The 22896-nt window shown below is 41.6% G+C and overlaps 1 protein-coding gene and 1 pseudogene across 5 annotated transcripts in view; one reads left to right on the top strand and one right to left on the bottom strand.

Moving 5' to 3' along the window:
* Nucleotides 1–5840: 5840 nt before the first annotated feature.
* On the bottom strand, nt 5841–6568 carry LOC132428780 (thioredoxin, mitochondrial pseudogene; annotated as a pseudogene).
* Nucleotides 6569–9350: 2782 nt separating this feature from the next.
* Nucleotides 9351–22896, top strand: part of CCNYL1 (cyclin Y like 1) — a 38776-nt gene continuing 25230 nt past the window's right edge. For all 5 annotated transcript variants that reach the window (XM_060016211.1, XM_060016213.1, XM_060016212.1 and 2 more), the window contains exons 1-3: nt 9351–9623; nt 18966–19040; nt 20902–20936. In XM_060016211.1, coding sequence (XP_059872194.1) covers nt 9398–9623; nt 18966–19040; nt 20902–20936 — 336 coding nt within the window. In that variant the 5' untranslated portion in view covers nt 9351–9397. The remainder of the gene's footprint in view (nt 9624–18965; nt 19041–20901; nt 20937–22896) is intronic.

The raw sequence follows: 22896 nt of genomic DNA, 5'->3' as shown, positions 1-22896 counted from the left end.
ATAACATTTAGAGTGCTGTTTTCATCAATGGTTTCATTTTACATAGGACACCTCCTCTGCTGAAACCATAGATTCTAATTTGCTCTGTCAAAGTTATCACTAGAAAAATAAGATATTCTTAGCATGTAAACTATAGGAAATTTCCTCTATTACTCTTCTCCATTTGATTTAATGGACTATATGTTACTTTCAACATATAAGTTGGGACATCACAAAATAAACTGAACCTATGGCAAATTTGTTTCTGCAGAAATCTGTGTTCTTTCTAGTTACAAAAAAACTCAAGAGACCAAGGGGGGAAAGGAACTATTTGAATGGTGGATAGTGCATAAGACTTAGATATGGTTGCAGTAATTTAGCATAATCCATTGTAAGGTGATGGTCTGGACGAACTTCATAACAGTGAAGAAGTTAGCTTTGAGGTTTTTTTTCTCTAATTGAAGGAATGCTGCTCACTACACCTCCCCCATATTGTTATTTATTTATTTATTTTAATTTTTAATTTTTTGGCCTCACCGTGCGGCATGTGGGATCTTAGTTCCCCATCGCCCCCTGCATTGGAAGCACAGAGTCTTAACCACTGGACTACCAGGGAAGTCCCTTCCCCATATTTTTAGATTAATGTCTTTACCAGAGAAGTAAAACACACTGGGATTACATATCCTTGTCTAGTAAGAAGTCTGACTACTCTAAGACCACCATGTGGTGAGGGATGTCTAGCCAGACCCAGATGTTCCAGCCTTCGCAGACCAGGCACCTGACATAGGAGTGAAGAAGCCACTGTGGATATTCCAGCCTCAGGAGACGTGACATGGAGAGGATCCCAGCCAACAGCCAGGACAGACACTCCAGCTGTGTGGCCCTGTGTGAGCCATCTTGGCCATGTCCAGTTGCTAGATCCACTCCCGCTGAGGCCCCAGCTGTCCTGGAAAAGGGATGAGTAGTCCCCACTGTGCCCTGCCTCACCCATAAAATTGTGAGTGTTAGAAAATGACTGTTGTTGTTTGAAAATGCTGCAGGGGAACAGAAACTAGAAGCAGAGGCATAAAAGAGAATAGAGAAGACTGAAAAATAAAAAATAATTATAACAGTTTTCAAATTGTGATTGTTGGTGCTCTCAATTCAACTTTTTCACTCATTTATCTGTTCATTCAAGAAAAATGTATCGAGACCGCCGCAAGCTAGGTATTATGCTTAGTGCCAGGGATACCAAAAAGCTGAATAAAATAGCTCTATCCTCAGGGGAGTGGCTAGCTTAATGAGGGTGTCAAACAATCGCCACACAATGTGATACAAGGCTGCTTTACAGAAGGAACTCATGCACTGAAGATGCAGAATCTCACAGCCTTGAGGGAGTCAGAGAATCAGTGCCCAGGAGGACATGCTTGAGTTAAGCCTCAAAGAATGAGTAGAGGTTTACCAGATGGCCAAGGTGGGACAGAGCAAACTGGTTGCAAAGAACAGGGTAGACTCATTTTGGACATTGGCTTCAGCTGCTTCTGTGGTCTCAGCTTTTCTTTGCCTCTCCTGGGCAAAGCATTGATTGCATAAACAAAGTATTATTTTCAGAGGAGTATTTGATTTTATCTACGTAGTAAGTACAACTGGAATGAAACAACTCATGGGGTGTATGGCATTACTCAAATGTGCACCCTACAGAGGCCAGGTCTAGTCGCTAGAAGGGACAAGGCCTTACCCGCCCCCCAAATGTAACCTAAGTCGTTGGGTTTTTCTCCAAGTGTTCTTTCTATTCAAATATAACTCTTAAGGCAAGTTCCCTGGCCCCTACCTCCATCCAGTTTGCTGTCCTAATCCCTTCTGATAGAAAAGTTCTAGAGGTACTTCAGGGTGGATGCCATGCTATGAGTATAAAAATCGATTTGTCTCCAGAACAGGACAATAGGGCCATCATGAGAAAAAATTCATGTCCTAAAGTCTATGATCTTTGTTTCTAGGAGGCAAACCTGGTTAAAAAGACATCTTCAAACTTTTCCGTGCTGTCAAGTTTAATGAAACTCCTCCTTCTAATATCAACTTCATTTGAGGAAGCTGCTGTCAAAAAGGCTCCTAGGAGATACTGAGGGGAACACGTTAAATCATTGCAAGAAAATGGTTCTAACTTCAGTAAGGCAACTTTAAGAGAATAAAACTGAAATATCTTAAATGTACCAAGATGTCACACAAGGGAAACAAATGGAAATATGGAAATGCTGGGAGGAAAGGCACATTGGCATGATTAAGAAAAATACAATTGAAAGCATCTAATGTGGTTTTTTTAAAACACTCTGCCTTGTTCTAAGTGGATTTGGCAGTGAGTTATTTCCTGGGCAAGTGTAGAGGGGAGCTCTCTTATGAAACTAGTTAAGTGCAGACCACATGCTTTTACAGTCTTTGGAGCTGGGGGTAGAGCTGGCATCTGCTTTAGAAAACCAGGAGAGAAAGGCACTTCCACCCCCACTTGGAGGTGATTGAAGGAAGCACTAACAGTGGGCTGAGAAAGACTTTAGATTTCCTGTAACACTTAGACAAATGGAAGTAAATAAACCATTAAATGGCAGAGAAAAATAACCGTCCCAAGAAGGCAAAAGGAAACCCCTAGTCTCTCTTAAAACTGCAGCCTTTTTCCTAGAACTTGTCTCAGAAAGTTTGTCTCTGATGTTTGCTTTGGAATTGTAGCCACAGGGGACGTTTGGGGCCAGAACTGACCTGTCCAGTGAGCATTAATTGTCCTGATGGTATGGTAAACTAAAACCTTTTCAGGTTTTTTTTAGAGCATTATTTCAACTAAATTCGCATTCTCATCTCAACGGACTTACTTGGCAGAAAGAAACCTAGATGTTGTGAGAAGAGAGAAGGTGGGAGAAGAGTTCAGAAGGAGTAGAAAAAGACACCTAGAAGAGACACTGGGTAGTTTACTACAATGGTACTGACTATACCAGTACCATTGAATGCTCTACTTACTAAAAAATCCGGATTATAATGTTCTGAAGTTGGGAATGAGAGAAGTCAAGTTGTTCCACATCAAATCAGGTATAATAGTTATTCTTAACTTTTTTTGTTTACATACGTCATTGAGAATATGATGATAAGGGTAGACTCTATGTCCAGAAAAAAATGTACATATTACTTACACACAGAATCCTCTTCTATAAGAACTAGTCGTAATACTCAAGATAGAATCCAATTAGTTACAACACACAAATATATAATCCTGTTCACTTGACCATCATAGACTTTCTTGCATCTAACCTAGTTTCATTCTAGAGTTTAAGCCTCTCTCCACTTTTTCTGTCCTCTTAGCTTAAGACAAGATCATTACAGAACTCCTTGTATAAAATTTTCATACGTGCTTGCAAAGGGCTATGAAATTTTATCATGATCATTCTTGAAGTTGAAACTTCTCTAATCTTTTCTTACAGATTGTTCGTTACAGAGAGTGCTTTCAATATCCAGTTTCAATATCTAGTTCTTCCTTCTGCATTAGTCACTCAGCTATATGATTACATTTTCTGAGCCTCCCTTGCAGCTCTGTGTGGCCATGTGACTAAGCTTTAAACCAATGATATGTAAGCACTGTACTATGTGGATCTTCTGAAAAATCTCCCTTCTCCTCCTTCACCCTACTGTCTGGAATGAAGTCACAATAGATGGAGACCAATAACCATCCTGGGCCATGAGTTTGAGATGTGATGGAGAAGACTGTCTGTTGACTCCCCTATTAGAAGATAAATTTCATGAGAACAGGGACCTTGTTTTTCTTGGTCAAAGCAACATTCTCTGAACCTAAAAAGTGTCGCCTGTGGTAAGGGCTCGGGTATTGAACAGCTACTGAATGAATAAGATGAATGAATGAAGGAGTTTACTCCAGAACCATGTAAAACACTAATCATAAAGTTCTCCCAGGGAATGTTCAGCCATCAGTAGGCATATGCAAGGTGTCAGATTCTATCACAGAATCAAACTCTTGCTTAATTCAAACCACATTACTTCTCTTTGCTTCCTTTTGCTCTCCCAGACTTGCCGCTGTCATAAAAGGATACAGTTTTTTCTTACTGCCCTCCAATGTTCTCTTAAAACAAAATATTTTCAAATCTATTTTCATAACGATGCTTCCTAGTATTTTTTCCTGCTTAGCAAGTTAAAAATTCTTTAATTTTCAAGGTCACACCTACCTATTTTTGTATGCGTCTGCTGTTAAATGCAGACACTATTTTGAAACGATCTTAGGCGTTGTCTCAAGTCTACAAGAATCATCCAAAATGGTATCTAATGACATTCCTAGGACTTCAGACAATATTATTATTGTCATGGAATGTAGTCACTAGGTCCTAAGGATTTAACAAGATGTTGTTTACTGAAACTGAACTTCATTGAATCCTTTCCCATTCCACCGTGGTTTCCCACATTTCAATCTGTTGCCTGTTTTTGTCCCCAAACCTTACTTTTGTCCCCAAATCTTTTAAACAACTAAATTAAATATTAATCATCCTTGCTTCCCTGATATTCGAGGTGACCTTTTCCTCCTGGTATCCTTTTAATAAAGAAGAGTATTCCCTGTGGTCTTTTTTTGGTCTCTTATGTGATTAAAGCGTTTGTAAAGTTCCCACTTTTTGCAATTACATGTCATTTTCTTCTTAATTTTTTAAACTCTTCCCCCCAAAGTTGTTGCTATGTCTTTTAACTATTTGGAGGAACAAATAGTTCACATCTTCCACTTTTGTGACATACCTATTTATACCTGAGCTCCTTGGTTTTTGCTCAAATTTCTTTTCAATTTATCCAACTTTGAGGGAAGGTACTGTTTCTTTTTTTGTTAGGTATATTGAGCTTTTCTGATGTGTAGACTTCTCTACACATTATCCTCTCTTTCCCAGAGTAGCTTTCCAAACAGAAGCCTATTATAATAGAGAAAAGTAGAGGCCGTCAGATGAGCTCTTCCTAAACCTGTCCTCTATCAGTAATGTCTCAATTCTGACAGACCCAGAATGGAGGTCTGTCACCCAGGTCCTCTCTCCTTGCTTTTCTCTCAGTCCAAAGCTAATCTATGCCTGCCCTGGAATGCATCCAGTTCTGCCTTCTTGGGGACCTCGCTCTGTCAATTCTGCCGTCTCCTCTAACCTCAAACTCCTTTTTTCTCTATCAGCTCTTACCCTTTAACATATAAATATACTCACATTTTTTTTCCATCTTAAAAAAAAAAAGCATTCTTAACTGTATATCTCCTTCTAATGACTACCACATCTCTCTTCTCAACCAAATGTTTGGGAAGAGAATCCTTGTCTCCATTTTCTCACCTCCTATTCATTTCTCCTTTTTTTTTTAGAGGGGATCACATAAAGTTCTTTACTACAGACCTACAAAAAATGAGGGAATTATGTATATTACTCTCACTTGTTTGGGTTTCGTTTTTCCTTTTTTTTTTTTTTACAAAACAGCAGCAGGAAAGAAAAATGCAGGAGGCAGATGAGCCAGGCACTGGGGTTCAGATCACAAGGGAGCAGGGAGACCAAGCTGTTACTGCAGGCTGGCCCCAGGACTCTGTCCCAGCATCCTGGGAGCACGGCGACAAGCCCTAGAGGGAGCAGAGAGTGGGTGGGGCGACGGCTGTCCCGGCTCGGAGGTGGCACCGCTCCTTGGGCGGCCACCCTGGCGGTCAGCCAGGTTGGGAGCACTTGAGGCTCCTGTGTTTGGAGGCCTGGTCTCCAAAGCACAGACCCACAGGGGCCAGGCAGAGGGAGGAGGTGGAAAGGGCCAGGACAGAAGGGCTGTGGGTTCTATCTGGGTCCCCCGGGACCATGGGGCCCAGGTGGGCGGGGGCAGTCAGGACGCTTCCCTGCTTGTCAGACAATCAGCTTCTTCAGGAAGGCTTCCAGCTGGTCCTCATCCTTGATGCCCACAAACTTGTCCACCACATCCCCATTCTTTTTTTTTTTTTTTTTTTTTTTTTTTGCGGTACGTGGGCCTCTCACTGCTGTGGCCTCTCCCGTTGCGGAGCACAGGCTCCAGACGCGCAGGCTCAGCAGCCATGGCTCACGGGCCCAGCCGCTCCGCGGCATGTGGGATCTTCCCGGACCGGGGCACGAACCCGTGTCCCCTACATCGGCAGGCAGACTCTCAACCACTGCGCCACCAGGGAAGCCCCACATCCCCATTCTTGACGGCCGGCACGGTGGGCACAGCTGACACCTCATACTCTATGGCGAGGTCTGTGTGGTCATCAGTATCCGGCTTGGCCATCACCACCTTTCCGTGCTTCTTGGCCACCACCTTCTCTAACCTTGGCCCCAGGATCTTGCAGGGACCACACCACTGTGCATGGAGATCCACAATCACCGGTGTCTCACTGTTGACAACTCAGTCTTGAAAGTCTGGTCCATCCTGGATGTTAAAGGCTGTTGTACAGACTCTGGTGGTGTATATTGACTGGGCTTGGCTGGGTGTTACTGTCAGGTTGTTAGGACTGTGGGGTCTGCAGGGCCCTGGAGGCAAGGGGCGCCCACTGACTCTGAGAGGGCTTCCTGCAGATTATGGAGGCCAGGAACCTCCTCAGGAGAAGTTGCCGAACCATCTCCCTGCAGCGAGAGCAGAGGGATGCACGGCACGGCCCTCCCCACCGGTCAAGGGCACTTCTGTTCCCTATTCATTTCTTTACTCACTGCCTGCCATCCAGCTTGCACACATCCCCGGTCACCCAGTTGCGACAGCCAATGGTATTTGTAGCTTTCCTGCCCCACGGACAACACTGGACAATTACGAATGGAGCAGCTACTGGCCAGGTAGTGTGCCAGGTGCTCTTCTCCAGAAATGAGAAGCAGATGTGATCCCTGCCCTCATGGGACTCACGTGATCAGTCATTCCTGATTAATACTCAGGTCCCTTGATTGCCACTGCTTGCTTTGGCAGGTTTACTTAAATGCCACTTAAATCTCCCTGTTTTCGAAGACCCCTTCTTTCCTTCCCTTCCTTCTCTTCCTTCCTTCTCGCTTTCCTTCCTTTCTTCCTTTCCTTATTATACATGTCTTCTCAAGGCAATCACTTCTATACCTACAGCTTCAATTACTTTGTGCATACTCTAATGACAACACAATTTTAAATGTTTTCATTTATGTTTTCATTTACATAGGATGCCTCATTTACTAAAACCATAGATTCCAAGTTGCTCCATGAAAAATGTGATATTCTTACCTGTCAACATTAGGGAATTTCCCCAATCACATTTTTTAATTGATTTAATGTGTTATTTTTGAAAACATAAGCTGGGATATCACAAAATGGACTTAGCCTGCAGAGCTTTACTTTCAACCAGAGAGCTCCATTTCCATGCTCCACTTAACAGAACCTAAAATGATCTTCCTTCCCAAACCTCTTCCTTTTCCTGCACTATCTAAGAAAAAGTAATCACACTCTACGTAGTTCCCTAAGCCAGAATCGTAGCAGCCATTTTTGCTTCTCTTTTCCCCTTCTCGCTCCGTATCTAGCCCCTAAGCACTTCTATTCTACCTCCCAAATGACCTCAGATCCTTTCCCTCCACTCCAGTCTCTGCCACTGCCTTTAGTTTGAACCCTCACTCCTCTCTTAGATGAATATAAAGTCTCTTATTGGGTCTTGTCGCTTCCATCAGTCCTAGTTATTGTCGAGTGACCTCACTACAAACCACCTGATAGTGACTCCTTAACTTCACAACATTCAATGGCTCTCATGTTTCTGGGAAAAAAACCAAGCTCTTTACCCCAGCATCTACTTGGGGTTAATAGACCTAGGTTTGAATTTCAGGTTTAAGTACTTTGCAGCAGTGTGACCTCAGACAATTGGGCTTTCTAAGCCTTTGTCTTCTCACCGTGCCTGAGGTCATTGAGGGCAGGACTATTTCCCACAGATGGTAGGCATGTAGGCCTGGCATGTAGGAGGGACTAATCAATGTTGAATGGAGGGAAAGTATTTTAAAATCCACATCAAAAAATTGTTCCTCCTTAAAAAAAAGAAAATCCTGATACACTATGCCACTTCCAACCAAATTTGACTTCTACCTTTATTTTCTGATAATCACAATAAGGTGCCTTTGGGGATCCACACAATCAGGGATCAAATCCTGGCCACACCCCTGATCAATCGTGTGCCCTTGGGAACGTTACTTAGTTTCTGTAAAATCTGTAAAATGAAGGTTTCTGAGGATTTTGTTCCCGAGGGTTAAATGACTACCTCACTTGGAACGGGGTCACGCATAGTGTTTGCCAAACGTTAACTATCGTTATAATCTTCATCAAATCAAGACCGTGGTACTCCACTTTGTGACTCTCAAGTTTGTATGAGAAAATCGTGCTTTAATGCGTTGTTGTTGGCTAAAGTAGGGAAACCTGGAAACTCCTGCCGTGGAAGAGAGAAACGGGCGAGAAAAGCGAATTGCTGAATCCCAGCGTCTCAGAGGTGGGAGGGAGGAGTTCGGTACCTAATTTACCGATGAGGAAGTGGAGGGGTGACGTGTCCTCGAGTCTCATTCAAGACACAGCCACAGCTCTTTATTGAGAGTAGGACCAGGGCCCCGGTGGTTGCTATGGTTAAACTGCAGGCGGAAACTAACACTCTTTGGAAGCCAAGACAGGAGGAGCATTCAGTTACAAAAAACGGTCAAAAATTGGGGTGTAACTAAGTTCGTTGAGCAATACATCAAATGAGTCAATTGTCGACCCGGTGAAACCGAGTTGCTAACTGAACTGGCATTTTACGAACAGGGGCTTTCTACAGAGCCCACTCACTGACTCAGGAAGGCTTCGATTAACAAACTCCCGCGGCGCTTCCCGCAGGATCGGAAAGCTCGGAGCGCGAGAGATGAATGGAAACCGGAGTCCGGGGCGCGCCGCTCGGGGGGCGGAGCAGCCGCGGGCGGGGGCGGGGCATTGTGAGTCACATGCCAGCGCGCTGAGGAGGGCGCGTGGAGGGAACTCTGGTCGTGATTGGTCCGTCGTAACCAGGTGACCGAAGGACACGTTCCGGTAGGCAAGGGCCGGCCAGGCTAGCTACTTTCAGTCGGGAGGCGGCGGCGGAAGGAGGAGGAGCTCCGGCTGCGCTCTCTCCCGGCAGTGGCTGTGCGTCTCAGCGCTTGTCTGGTCCCCACCCCTTTTAAATAAGCCGGTCTGGTCGCCGCCCTCACAGACTAGTTGGCTGCGGGGAGGCGGGGGCGGCGGGGGTGCGGCCGGGGCCGGAGCCCTGCCCGGGGCCCGGCGGCTGGGCGGACTGGCGAGCGGCGGGCGAGGTCGCGCCTGCATGCGTGGCGCAGCCCCGGCATAGCCCGGGGCTGCCAGTGCCCGCCGCGCCATTGTTGGGGGAGGGGGCGGCTGCTGAGCGCGGCGGAGTCGGGGGGCGAGCGGAGGCGGAGGCGGCGAGGAGTGGAGGCGCCCCATGGGGAACTCGCTGTCTTGTTGCGTGTCCCCCAATGCCAGCCCCAAGTTGGGCCGGCGCACGGGGTCAGCGGAGCCGGACTACGAGTCTGAGGTCTACGAGGCGGCGGCCGGGGACGCGGTGGCAGTAGCTCCGGCGCCGGCTGCCGTGGAACCCGCCGAGTTGGATTTCGGAGGTGGCGAAGGCCACCACCTGCAGCACATCAGCGACCGGGAGATGCCCGAAGGTAAGAAGCAGCGGGCGCGCCTCGCTCCTCGCGGGGTCGGCGCCGTCTGCTCTCGGGCTTACCTCTGGCTTCCGCCGCCCCCAGGGTCCCCCGGGAGGGAACCGCCGCCTAGGGCTCCTTCTTGCCCGGAGTTGGCTCTCCCAGGGCTGGGCACCGGGGACGAAGGCTGGCTCTGCCTGGCGTCCCCCCCCCCCTTATTCTTTACCCGTCGCGTCCGGCCAGTCTGCTTTCCTCTTCCCTACCCGAATGCCCAATTCTTTCCCCCGTTCCCATTTCCCAGCCCGGCCTGAGACCCTCCAGTCCGCGGCCCTTCCTGTTCGTGGTTCTATTTAACATCTCGTGGGACTTAGCAAAGACTTTCTGGTGTATTCTCTCTTTTCTTAATGAAAACTTAAATACTCTAACTTCGGCGTATCCATCCCGTCTCCCTATCCAGATGGCACCTAACCGAAGGAACTAGGTAAGGGCCTGATGATAGACTTCATTCGTTAAGGTAGTTGATACTCGAGACAATTAAGACAAACATTATAGGATTTGTCATTTAAATTCAAAATAGATCTGGACAGAGTCAATGTGGTGTTCTTAAGTAAAATTCTTTGGATTTTAATGTTTTCAGTCGCCCTGATAGAAGCTACTTTATCCCTTCTAACTATAATTTGAACACGATAGGAAAGAAAATGGTGGGAGGGGGCTTAAAATAACTGTGAACGGTGTGAAACGTTAATGCCACGGCTGCAGAGAATAGATTTGTTTTTTTTTTTCTTTACCAAAGGAGACCCCATGGAGTTCTGATTACTTTAAAATTCCCACTTTGACACAAGTATGTCTTCAGCTGCACAACCTTAACCGACTTCATTTACCCGTTCTAAGGGGGGGGGCGACGTGGTTCCTGAGACTGCTGGACAAAAGTTTCAAAGGAGAAAAAACATTCAGATTGTAATTTGTAATGTACAGGTTTGGGAGTTAACATGCCACATCCATTAAGCAGAAAAGTGTCTCCATGGCTCCCTCCCCCGCCCCCCCCCCCCACCAGTAGAATCCTATTCAACTTAAGAATATTCAGGTAAAATTCTGAAGACTAAATGGCTGGGGGGGGGGGTGTTGTCGGGGAGGAGAGGAGAGAAAGAAGAGAGGAAATGTTTGATTTTTGCCTCTAGAATTTCGGAAAGGGATGGCTCTAGGTTCAAAAAAAATTTCTGGGTAGCATAGTGGCACTTTAATAAAGATTGTGTTCTTTGAAGTATAAAACATTGTATCATAAAGGTGTTAAAGCCCCACTGGCCCATTTGTTTCATTTAAATGCCAGAGATTATTTCATTATTTCATAGACGAAATGTCTTACAGCTCTTCTGTTTAAATTTTAGTTGGGTTTACTTAATTTCCTTAGAAGTTAGAATAATTAAGCCTGTGGATTCACCCTTATGATGGACGTGGCTTTGTAAGTGGAAACTACTCCCTTTTCAGAATAGTTAGATATTGTGAAAAAATGAACAAATTATGTGAATTAATTGTAGCTTTAAACACAAAGCATGTAAGTACTTGTGAAAACTGCTCTGCTTGTTGCTGTAAGGTAAGCCTCTAAAAGATTTTAAAAAGCAGTGAGTAGTTGGCTAGTGTAGGATGAGAGACGAAAATTGGACCTTTATAGAATTCTTTTAAGATTTACAACGCATTTTCATGTGTATTTCACTTGGCTCTTCCATCTACAAATAAGGCCCATGTATATTCTCCCTCTATTGCCAATGAAGAAGCCAAGACTTAGAGATCTGAAATGACTGTGTAACACAGCTACTGAACAAAAGAGACAGACTTGGGAGGTGGTAGATATGCCAAATTCAGTTCTTGGGATGCTTAAGAAACTGTTTAGAGCGCACCTTATATTTTATAATTTATCCATAAGTTAGGCCTATCTCAGCATACTCCAGTTTTGATTATTGCCATTCCAGTTTACTGTACACAACTCAGAAGCAACATTTACCTCTCCATTCTATGTCTGTACATTCATTGCAATGGATATGAATAAAAGTAGAAGTCATGAAGTAGCCTAAATTTACCAGTCAGGTAAACACGTTGATATATTTTAAAGAGTTTGTTCTGGTGAAATCCAATTGAAGCCGAGAATGCCCTGGATAGAGGGACATAAGGGGAAGCTGGTAAGCGGGCAGGTAAGGTACTAAGCATTTAGCATACGACTATGTATGATAAGGAAGGAGTGCTAAATCAGGAACTGGAAAAATAGAGTTCAGAGTACAGAATTTACCTTTTTATGTTTAACATGATTGTTAAAATTTCATTTCAATTTGTCTTTTTGGGGGGGGCATTCAATAAAGTGATAAGAGAAACCTCAATTTCAGCATTTGCCTATTAATTAAGTTTCCATAGAAACAAGGTCAGAACGCCAAATATAAAGTACAGGCACATTGGAAGTTTGCTCTTAATGTCTTTATTTCAGACAATTTTATATCAGTTTCCCTGGAAACTGAGAAATACCTACTCAGATATGAAACATTTTGGCTTTTCTATAGTGGAGAATTATTTGGTTACTTAGAGAAAATCGTACATAAATGGTGCTCTGTCTTGTTCTTCAGAAACATTGGAGAAGAACAACATTTCTTCAAGCCATTTCAAAAAAGTAACTCCTAAGAACGTAGTATAGATTTCAGGTAGACTCAAAAGAATTTTTTTTACTTCTTTGTCTTTAACAGTATATCTAATATAACTGATGGTAGTGTCATAATAGAAAATAAGATGCTACGGTCGTATTATCTGATTTTATTTTTATTCATCAACTTTTCATACAGCCTTTATGTTGTGACCTTAGGAGCTTTGCTAATTTTCTGGTGAAAGGTGCTCTCTCAAGTGACCCCTCCCTCCCATTCCCCTGAAGAGTGGGTAGGAAAGGAATTGGCAATACGACGTGGAAAAACCTCTGAGCAACAGATCTTTCCTCTCTCCAGTAGCTATTTTAAACACTTTTTTTTTTTTTTTACTTTTTTTGGTGACAGTATTAATAAACATTTGATGTAAAAGATTTAGAAAACACAGAAAAGTCCTTCACTCACACTCAGAATATCCAGAATTTTTATGAATATTTTGGTGTTGATTCTTCCTGAACCTTTTGTATGCATATAAACATAACACTGTGTTTATTTTACAAAGATGAGATTGTTCTTTATGTGCCACTTTGTAATGAAAAGTAATGACATGAAGCTCCTGGAACTGTGCTGACACCTAGAGAGTGCTCCAGGATGATGTATTTCCATGCAGCTGCACATAGCTCTACAGCCTGCCTTTTACCAGCTGTTTACTGGGCCATCGAATGGTTGGAGCATAATTCATTTACCCAGCCTTATGGTTGAGCATCTTTTATAATCCCATTATAATGCTTTATTCAGGGGACACAGATAAAAACTGACGCATTGTATTGATACTTCCCTATAGCATTCTGATTGTACACTTTGTCTTACGACTTAATTAAATTCATAGGGTGAGTCATTTTGTAGTTAAAGTATTTTAACATTAAATGTTCTTTTCCCAAATTAAAGTTACCATTGGTTTTTCACTGAACATTAGATTTCCTCTTTTAGGTTTTGGTGGTTCTTGGTAACCTGTCTTGTGTCTTTGATTCTGAGTAACTAAACTACTACCCTAAGAGATCTGAAAATAACTCTGGTCTTAGGTGACAGACACATCAAAAGACAGCATTAGAAGAAATCTTAGATGATGTGGGAAAATTGGGAGAAACTTAATTGGTTTTGGATACACTGAAACATGATTATTAGGCACCAGTCCAGAGGCAGGACAGACAGTGGTTAGACAAGACAAAGCCTGTACCCTAACTCAGGTCCTTACTTTCTAGAGATGCCTGGGGGCTGATAACACAAGAATAATGTCAGGTAGTGAGACACTGAGAAGAAAGAAAATGAAGGTAATGGGCTGGGGAGGAGGACAGTTTTACAAGGGGTGGTTAAAGACAGCTTCTCTCCTTAAGCAACCCATGAGCAGTCCTGAGAGAGCCATGTGAGGATGTGGGAGAAGAGGCTTCTGTGCAGTTCCTAAGAAGGGAATATGCTTGATGCGTGCAAAGGACAGAAGGATGGGTGGCTGCAGCTGAGTGAATGAATGCCAGGAGGAATATAGGGGATTAAGACCTTGTATGCCTAGTGGGCCTTGACAAAAAAATATGAATTTTAGTCTAATTGTAATGGGAAACCATTGAAGGGTTATATGCAAGGGAATGATGTTAATTCTTAGAAAAAGGGAAGGGAGGTAGAGAGGGTGGAGGGAGATGAGACCAGCTACTGTGTGAGAATAGACTGTAAGGGCGGAAGGAAGCAGGGAGGGAGACCAGTTAGGAGGCTGGTGCAGTAGCTCAGGTGAGAGCCAACAGTGGCTCGAACAAAAAAGCGATATTAATCAGGGCCTAAAATAGGCTGTAGTATATAGATTGCTCTTGCATTTCATTTGATTCTCACCATGTTCTGAGTTAGGTAGTGTAGTAATTTTTCTCTTAGGTATAAATTGAGTTGTCCAAGGTTTTAAAAATGAATATTGTTAGTAGGACTGTAAATTCCAAATGCATGGCATATAGGAACAGAATTTATTGATGACATTATGTGAGCTTCTTTAGAATACTACCTTTTTTTTTTTTTTTTTTTGCTGTACGCGGGCCTTTCACTGTTGTGGCCTCTCCCGTTGCGGAGCACAGGCTCCGGTCGCGCAGGCTCAGCGGCCATGGCTCATGGGCCCAGCCGCTCCGCAGCATGTGGGATCTTCCCGGACCGGGGCACGAACCCATGTCCCCTGCATCAGCAGGCGGACTCTCAACCGCTGCGCCACCAGGGAAGCCCAATACTGCCTTTTTTCTCACCCTTTTGTTGTTGTTGTTTTAGCATATTAAAGTAATAAAACTTTAGAGTTAAAACAGTAACACTGCATAATGTGAAATGAAATGAAGGTAACTTGCAACCCAGAAAGTTTCTTAAAAGTCCAAGAAACTGAGTAAAGTACTCTTTAGCAACATATAAAGCCAGGTGTACCTACCTATATGTCACCTCTCAGTCATGATCACTGTAAAACTGATTGAGGATTAAAATAAGGCAAAACTGAGAACCAAGGTAGAGGCAGGTACAGAAGCAGTTGGAAACCAGAGTTGGGAAGTTTGGAAGCCAGGATTGTCAGAAGCTAGGAAAGCAGGATCAAGGCTTGGGTGAGCAGTAGACTGGCAGGTGCAGAGCCTGCTGTGTACCCTCTGGTGAGGCAGCCCAGCTCAGGGCTGGCTGGCAGGGACTCCCTGACTGGGGTGGAAAGTGTGGACTCAAGGAGATGAAATCATCAGTTTACATGGTAATTGTAAGAATTGTAATATTTGTGTTATGAGCCATAAAACTAATACACTGTACAGTATAGGGATGCTAGGGCAGTTCAGTAAATGCAGTGGTTACCTTTAAGTAAACTGGTGCTCAGCAGTTAGCCCAGAAACTGCTGACATCTCCTGTTTATTTGGAATATATCGAAATCAATATGTTGATATTAATCTTTCTGAAATATGCTGCTTCTGTTAGATGCTTTCTTGGTCACTTCCCTCTCCCTCTAATATTTTAACAAGGAAAAATCATTTATTGACAGTTTGATAGCATAGCTTTAACACTTTTAGCCTTCAGTAATGCATTTCATTTGTTCTAAGTTGCCTATATTTTCACATTTTTAACAACTGCAATTGAGATGGATCTTAACAACTGGTAGAATCTTAGATTGGAGGAAAAACAGTATTCAGTGTCGGTGGTGTTTTACAGGTTTCCTCTGAGGAATGTTTACATTAAGACCCAAGTTTAATTTCTTTTTAATCATACTTTTTCTACATCGACCTATCATGCTGTCAAATAAGTTGCAATTTAAATTGATAATACTAAAGTGATGGGTCTTAAAATACAATTTTAATCATAACCCCTAATCATGAGCTCAGGAATATTTCTCCTGGGTAAAACATTCTCAGAGGTTTCTAAAGAAATAACTTTAGGAAGAATCCATGTAATTTCCTGAATGCACAGTAATTTCCTGAAGTCTCTAAGTTACTGTGTGTGCATGTGGTGGGGAGAGGGATGAGCGGGGTGGTGGGCGGTAAAGCTTTGCTTAATAGTTGGCAGTCTTACCTTTGTGATGGTGAAGAGTGTGGTAGGTTTTAACGTAGTCTCCTTAGGCTCTTGGGAAGACAGTTAATGGAAAGTGCAGAAATATTGTGTGTATGTATGAGTTTACTGTCTAATGGCTCACAAGTCCATTCTATAAAATAGTGATGTGGTATTTTTCATTAGCAAAAAGTGCAAGTTATATAGAAAATTGTTAGTTATATAGGCTATAAACAGAAGATTAATATTTTCTGAAAACCTCATGCAAACTGACAGCAGTAGGGCCCTGGTGTTTACAGTACATTCAAATGATAGGCCAGTTCACCAAAGTGGAAATAACACTGATAACTGTGGGAACATGGTCAAACTGTGTAACCAAAGAAATACAAATTAGATCTACGGTGAGTTTCCTCATTCATATCAGTAGGAATTTTTTTTTTCAAGTATCCAAAGCAAGGGTAGGAACTCAAAATGTCATGATTGGTAGCATTATACCCTAATGTGCCCCCCACCTTCTTAGGAAGCAATTTAGCATCGTACATGGAGCCGTGAAAGTGATCTAACCTTTTGGCTTGGTCATCCCACTTCCAAAGATCTTTGCTAAGGAGATAAAACCATTATTTTAAAAAACTATATACATGAAGATTTTCCTCATAATATTTTAAGAATAGACCTTTGTAAGCAATAGGGGATTGGCTAAGTCCAGTATAGGAATAACACTTGATGGGGCAGTGTGTATTCATTAAACAATAAATATGCAACAGTGGGGTGGAGAGCGCTTGTTAGTAACAAGAAGACATAAATTGTACACTAATTAGAGCTTTTTTTAACGTATAAGAAAAGCAACTAAAAGTAATGGTTGTGAATCACTGTGTTAATGATTGTGAATAATTTTTAAACAGAGCATTGTTTTGGCTCATGCAGATTTTTATTCATGATATTTGTTAAAGGAATGAGCAAGTGACTTTTACCTTTCCCCACCTTTAGTGTGATCATCAATACTGCTGATAAACCAGGTCTCCTTCAGTTGCAATTAAATTAAAAGAAATTCACAGAGTTAAGCACTACTTGACCCAGGAGTTAAATGATCTCCTCAGTTCTGCTCTCCTCTGTTGATGTCTCCTGAAAAGCCTTTCCCCTCATGATAGCAAGAGGAGTGTCCAGCAGCTCAAGACAAGCTAAGGATCCTAGAGTACAGTTCTGCCTTTCTCTTTTCTTGGGAAGTCCCAGGACAGCTGTGATTGACTGGCCAGTCCTAGGTCCTGTGCCCACCTTTGAATCCCCTAGGACAGAGTAGGGAGAGTGCCAGCTTTTTTCTGGTCACTTGGGCTGAGTTTACTTTTTTTTGCATGTTGTCATTTCTTTTCTCCCAGCCTTCTTGATTTTTGTATTTAGATCTGTAGTGGCACATCTTGGTTTGGCGTGTGTGTGTGTGTGTGTGTGTGTGTGTGTGTGTGTGTGTGTGTGTGTGTGTGTGTGTGTGTGTGTGTTAAAGCTTGCTTCTCTTTGATTCTGGCACTTACTTTTCCTGGACTTCCATTGAAAATTGTTAACTTTTACCATGCCATAGACAGTGGTAAATAATACAGCTACTTTGCAAACATTTCTGCTTATGTTTTAGATTCAAATGTAGTCTATTTACTTTCTTTTTTGGTATAGGTAAGTAGTCATGAATCCTTTCGGAAGCCATAGGTTAGAGGCAGCTGTGAAAGCCTCTGCCTGTCATTTTGTGTACAGCTGAAATAATTTATTTTCCCATTGTTTAATTTTTCAAATATGTAGGAGAAAAAAACTTTAAAATAATTGTATGGGTCTTTTACATAAAAATGTTGAATAGAATATTTTCTCCAAAAGCAGCTTGATAAACTTCAAATTCAGTGAAGGAATTTTCATGAAGAACAAAGCAGTTGGTTTAGCTATGTAAATTACTAGTGCTGGCAGTAACATTAAAATGGATGGCTCAGATTCCTGTTAAGATGGGAAGTCCAAAATTACTGTTCGTGCAAAATTCTTTGTGGGCGGGAAAAGGGGAATCTAGGTAGATACATTTGTGAAATGCTGGGTTAGACAGAATTCACTACTAGACTAATTAGTTTTTAATATATCAATGTGTGTATTCTTTTGATTCTCTAAGAGGCAGGGATATATTTGTATTTCACTTTGACCATCAAACCCCTCTTTCAAAAATAGATCAATTATTATGTGGTTTGGGAAATAATTGCCTTAACCATTACGCTTTATCTGAATCGTGGTCCAGTTTCTTAAAAGATTGGTTAATTGGTTTGAGATGGACTTTGCTAAGGAAGTGTCATAGGGCTTCTATATTTGTTTGTTTTAAACAACAACCTTATTATCCTATGTGGTAGCTTGTGCTTGTTTTGTATTGTATTTCTGCCTAAATAGAAGACACTATCCCACCTTGGTGCGAGGTGGACTACAGGCAGACCCACCTTTTTATGTAGGTGTGGCCAGAAGTGTTTTTCAAGTAGCCCTATGATCTGCTCCAGGAAGTACTCTTATTGAAGCCCCAAATTAATCATGCAGCGTGGAATGAAGAAGTGAGAGTTCAGCTTTGGAAATAGAGGGCAAAGTTAAAAATCACTATCACGGAAGTGTTCCTATAGATTAGAACATTGAACTTTTATGTAGTCCTCTTAAATCTGCCATGATGAATAGCCCCCAGATAAACCACAGCCAGTTAAATGAGTTCATTTGTTGAATGGAGTTAGAATTAGCCATTTGATTGTCTGAAGAACATTTGCCAAAAGCAACTCACTTGGTTTTGGCATATTTGATACGTTGAGCTGGTATCTGACAGTAGTTGGCCACAGCATAACTTGCTTCTTGAGACTGTTCCTGGAATGTGCTAGTAATATCAGCTTTAAAGGAGGGTGACTGAATTTTTAATTGATAAGTAGGAGGGGAGTCACATATACGATTCATCTAAAAATGGCATCGATTATGTAGGTGCAAGTTAAAGAAGTCTAAGACATAGCCATGGTTTTATTCCACATGTATGGAGAGTTTCTACAATTTTGCTGTTTCCCAATAGAATTTTTATATTGTGCCTTTACTAAAATTGCCTTTTTGTCATTACTAAAAGCTCTTCTCAAGGCTATTAAAACTGATTTATATCAATGTGTTGCTATCTTTAAAATCACGTATTTTTCTACTCAACTAAATCACCACACCTTTTTCTCTTCTTCCTTTACAGACTTAGCTTTGGAATCAAACCCTTCTGACCACCCAAGGGCAAGCACAATTTTCCTGAGCAAATCTCAAACGGATGGTAAGACAATGTTTTTTTTCTTTTTCCCCTGAGAAAAAGAGTGAAAACTGTTTTTGTTTTGTGCATTATAGGAAGTATTTAGAAAAACTCTTACAGTGGTTTAAATGTTTCACTTTTTCATGTATTCACTTGTCTTATTTTAATATGTTGATGATGCACTTTCCTTTAGTTGTCAGTGTTTTAGTGAGGAGAACACTTAGACTGTCTGTTTATACATTTCGCCACCTCTTTATCAACATAGTCAACTGGCCACATGATTTAGATGTGGTCTATTTCTCTGTGCTACTTTGTCCTTTTCCGCTTGCTCCAAAGAGCACATATGTTAAAGATGAATGATAGGGTTTAGGTCACAGTTAGATTTTCATTTGATCAAATCAGAAAAATCAGTTGTTATATATGGGAATTGAGCCTTGTGATTTTGGCCCTGTTTTACCCAGTGTTCAACCAGACGAGCCTATCTCACATCCAGATTTATGCTACTCAGAACTTTTAAGCTATTCAAAACTTTCTCATCCTAATGTAGTGCTGTGCCAGGGTAATGAGAGCAACATGCCTTATGGGGTTTCCCAGAAGATTATCCTCAGCATGTGAAACTCATATAAATTTCCTCTGTCCTCCTTGTTTTAAGATGGGAATCAGAACTGTAGAATTTTTTGCACTCCTGCTTGCCTGTCTTCCTTAATGTTATGTTAAATCCTAGTTTATTTGCTAAAAAGCCATACATGACCAAGTTTTTCAGTTGATAACGAGAGCAGGAATACAAGAAGTGAACATTCCACAATATTTAAAGTGATGCAGCACAATAAAAAACGGAGGTTTGTTTTTTTGTTGTTGTTGTTTTTTGTTTTTTTCCATTAGATCACTGGTTTTTATAAAAGGATATAACTCAGGAACAGCCAGATGGAAGAGATGCAAAGGGCCAGGCATGGGGACAGGGCATAGAGCTTTGATGCCCTCTGCAAGGGTACTACATGTTCACCAACCTGGAAGCTCCCGGGGTTTCTAACTTGCATTTTTCTAGTGTGTGTACTTGAGCCACTCATTTCTGGTTAGGATTGCTCTGTTTCTCAGTTTCTTCCAGAGCCATGAGCTGCTCACATGTAGAGGGGCTCTGGAGACAGTAAAAGAAAAGCTGCCCCATGCCTGTCTCTCTCCAGCCTTAAGGAATCTGTGCCTGTGATGCCCGTCTGGAGTTAAAGGAGGCAATGTGAGCAAGAGTGTGGCCTGAGACCCTCTTCAAGCTTTTATTTTTCTGGCCTTTGTTGGAGCAAAACAGTTTTGTGTGCTGTAGATGTGTTCATTTAGGTTGGCACACTCATTTTAAAATTTACCTTTAACATAGATTACTTTCCAGTTGTGTATTTTTTCAGTAAGGTATTTGAGTAGATTACCATTAAGTGGTTCAGGATGCTTCCAGAGACGAGTGCCTGGCCAGAAACTAGTTCTTAGGGTCGTCATCTGTAGATTGTGGTAATTAAAGTAAGCTGTGTGTAAATGAAGAATTAGAAAATACTACTGGCTAGTAGTTCAGCTAGGCAGCAGGTAAATTTTTTTATTAGCTAAGTTTCTCACCTGGCCTAATGTGCTTTGTCCTTTTCTTTTGTAAATGGGGAGTCCTTCATTTGTGCCTAATACAGAATATCTATTAGGTCAAAAAAGTAAAACTAAGTTTTTAGATTTTATTTATAGGATTCATCTTGCTGGGTGATTTAAATTATATATTTTGTTGGAAATTATTTTAAAAAATAGAATGGAATTTTATCTCGTGTTATTGGTAACCCATCAAATAATTTTAGCGACTACTTTTATTTTTCTATGGCATTTGTATCAGAATTGATCAGTTAATTTTTTTTATTCTTAGTGCGAGAAAAGAGGAAGAGCAACCATTTAAACCATGTAAGTAAACAGTTGAAAAGTTAAGAAATTAATAGTTTGAATTAAAAATATGTCTGCCATGATTCCTAAAAAATATGATGGATCCAATACTGTAGAATCTTTTTTGTAGATTTTCTAAATCTCTATTTTCCTAATTATCAAATGTATTCAGGAAAGTCTTTGACTTAGTAGTGCCCATTTTTAAGGGTTCTGACATTTAAGTTAAATTTCAATAATACGGTTGTAGTATAAAGATCTGCCTTAAATTCTTTTGCCTTATTTTTTTGATCTTATTTTTTAACCAAAGTAATAAAAGTATAATAGGTAAGTTAATTTTTAGCACTGTCCATTGACTTCTTGTCATAGCAGGTGAAAGCTTAGCTTCTTCACTCCACCATGACGTTATTTCCCTCCCTCTGTTCCCTCAACATGTATCAGTTTTTATTAAATCAGAATCAATGTTTACATTACTACGACTCTGCAAATTTGTGTGTGCATTGCTGAGCCATATAGTTCTCTGACTGTGCCTCATCCTTGTACACCCTTCATTCTTTTTCTTAAATATTAATGACATTGGAGCACTTCTGCACTTCTCTAGGATAATCCAATCCCCCTTTTCCTAGCCAACGTGATCTCACACAGCCAGATACAGTAAGTAGCTCCCTGCCCAGTCTCCCTGCTTTCACATTCTTCATTTTTTCTGTGGAATTAATTTCCTGACTATATTCACTTGCCTGTTTTCTAACAGCTATTTTTTTCCCCAAATGTTTTACCGTTTGTCACATGCCTATCAAAAATATTTTCCATCTACTAAGCCACATCTGTTCCATTTTTTTCTTGGAGACACTTTTCCCCAATCTTTTGTCTTCCTACTCCCATATAGACTGGTGTTCCCCTAGGCCTGCTCTGTGCCTCTTTTCCTGGGATATCTGTGTGAAGTCATCTGGGATCTCACATAACTCTGCTCTCTTGTGTTGGATCCCCTATGTCCTAGATTCTGTTTCCCTCTTGTTATACTTCCTTGTTTTACTGGAGCACATTTTCCTGAGAAAAGGGCACATGGGCAGAAAGTTTATAGAGATCTAGCCTCTCTGAAACTCATTCTATTTGATAAAGTATAGAATCCTAGGTTGAAGCTAATTTTTGCAGTTCTAAAGACATTTCCCTCTCATCTTCTCATTTACAATGTTGCTCTTAAACCTGTTGACATTGTATGATACATTGTTCATTACCGATTTTAGTCATTTTCCCCCATCCCTTCCTTCTCTGGAACCTTTTAGTACCTTCTGTCTCCCTGGGATTTTGAAATTTCATAATTTGGTTTGGTATAGACCTTTTTTGTGTGTTTCTTTGATATTCTGTTTTTTTCTTCCAGGTTCCTATTATTCAGATGTTGGAAGTCTTAGACTTACCAGATCGCTAACTTTTTTCCCCTCCTGCTTTGCATTTTCTTTTTGTCCTGCTTCCTGGAGATTTCCTTGACTATGCTCTAATCCTTCTATTGGATATATTGTTTTGTCTACCTTATTTTCAATTTATAGAGTTCTCTTATATCCTGTCATTCTTTTTTTCACTGATTCAATTTCAAGTTTTCATTTGCTCCTGAGTTTTATCACTCCCATCAATTCCTTCTTCCTGTTTTGTTTTTTTTGTTTTTTTTTAAAGCATCCTTATATTTTATTTTATTTATTTATTTTTTGGCTGCATTGGGTCTTGGTTTCTGCGTGCGGGCTTTCTCTAGTTGCGGTGAGCTGGGGCTACTCTTTGTTGCCGTGCGTGGGCTTCTCATTGCGGTGGCTTCTCTTGTTGTGGAGCACGGGCTCTAGGGTGTGCGGGCTTCAGTAGCTGTGACTCATGGGCTCTAGAGTGCAGGCTCAGTAGTTGTGGCACACGGGCTTAGTTGCTCTGTGGTATGTGGGATCTTTCTGGGCCGGGGCTCGAACCCGTGTCCCCTGCATTGGCAGGTGGATTCTTAACCACT

The sequence above is a fragment of the Delphinus delphis genome, chromosome 7 (genome assembly GCF_949987515.2).
Source record: "Delphinus delphis chromosome 7, mDelDel1.2, whole genome shotgun sequence".
Taxonomy (NCBI): domain Eukaryota; kingdom Metazoa; phylum Chordata; class Mammalia; order Artiodactyla; family Delphinidae; genus Delphinus; species Delphinus delphis.
The sequence above is the reverse complement of the archived record's forward strand: the minus strand, read 5'-3'. Positions and strand labels throughout refer to the sequence as shown.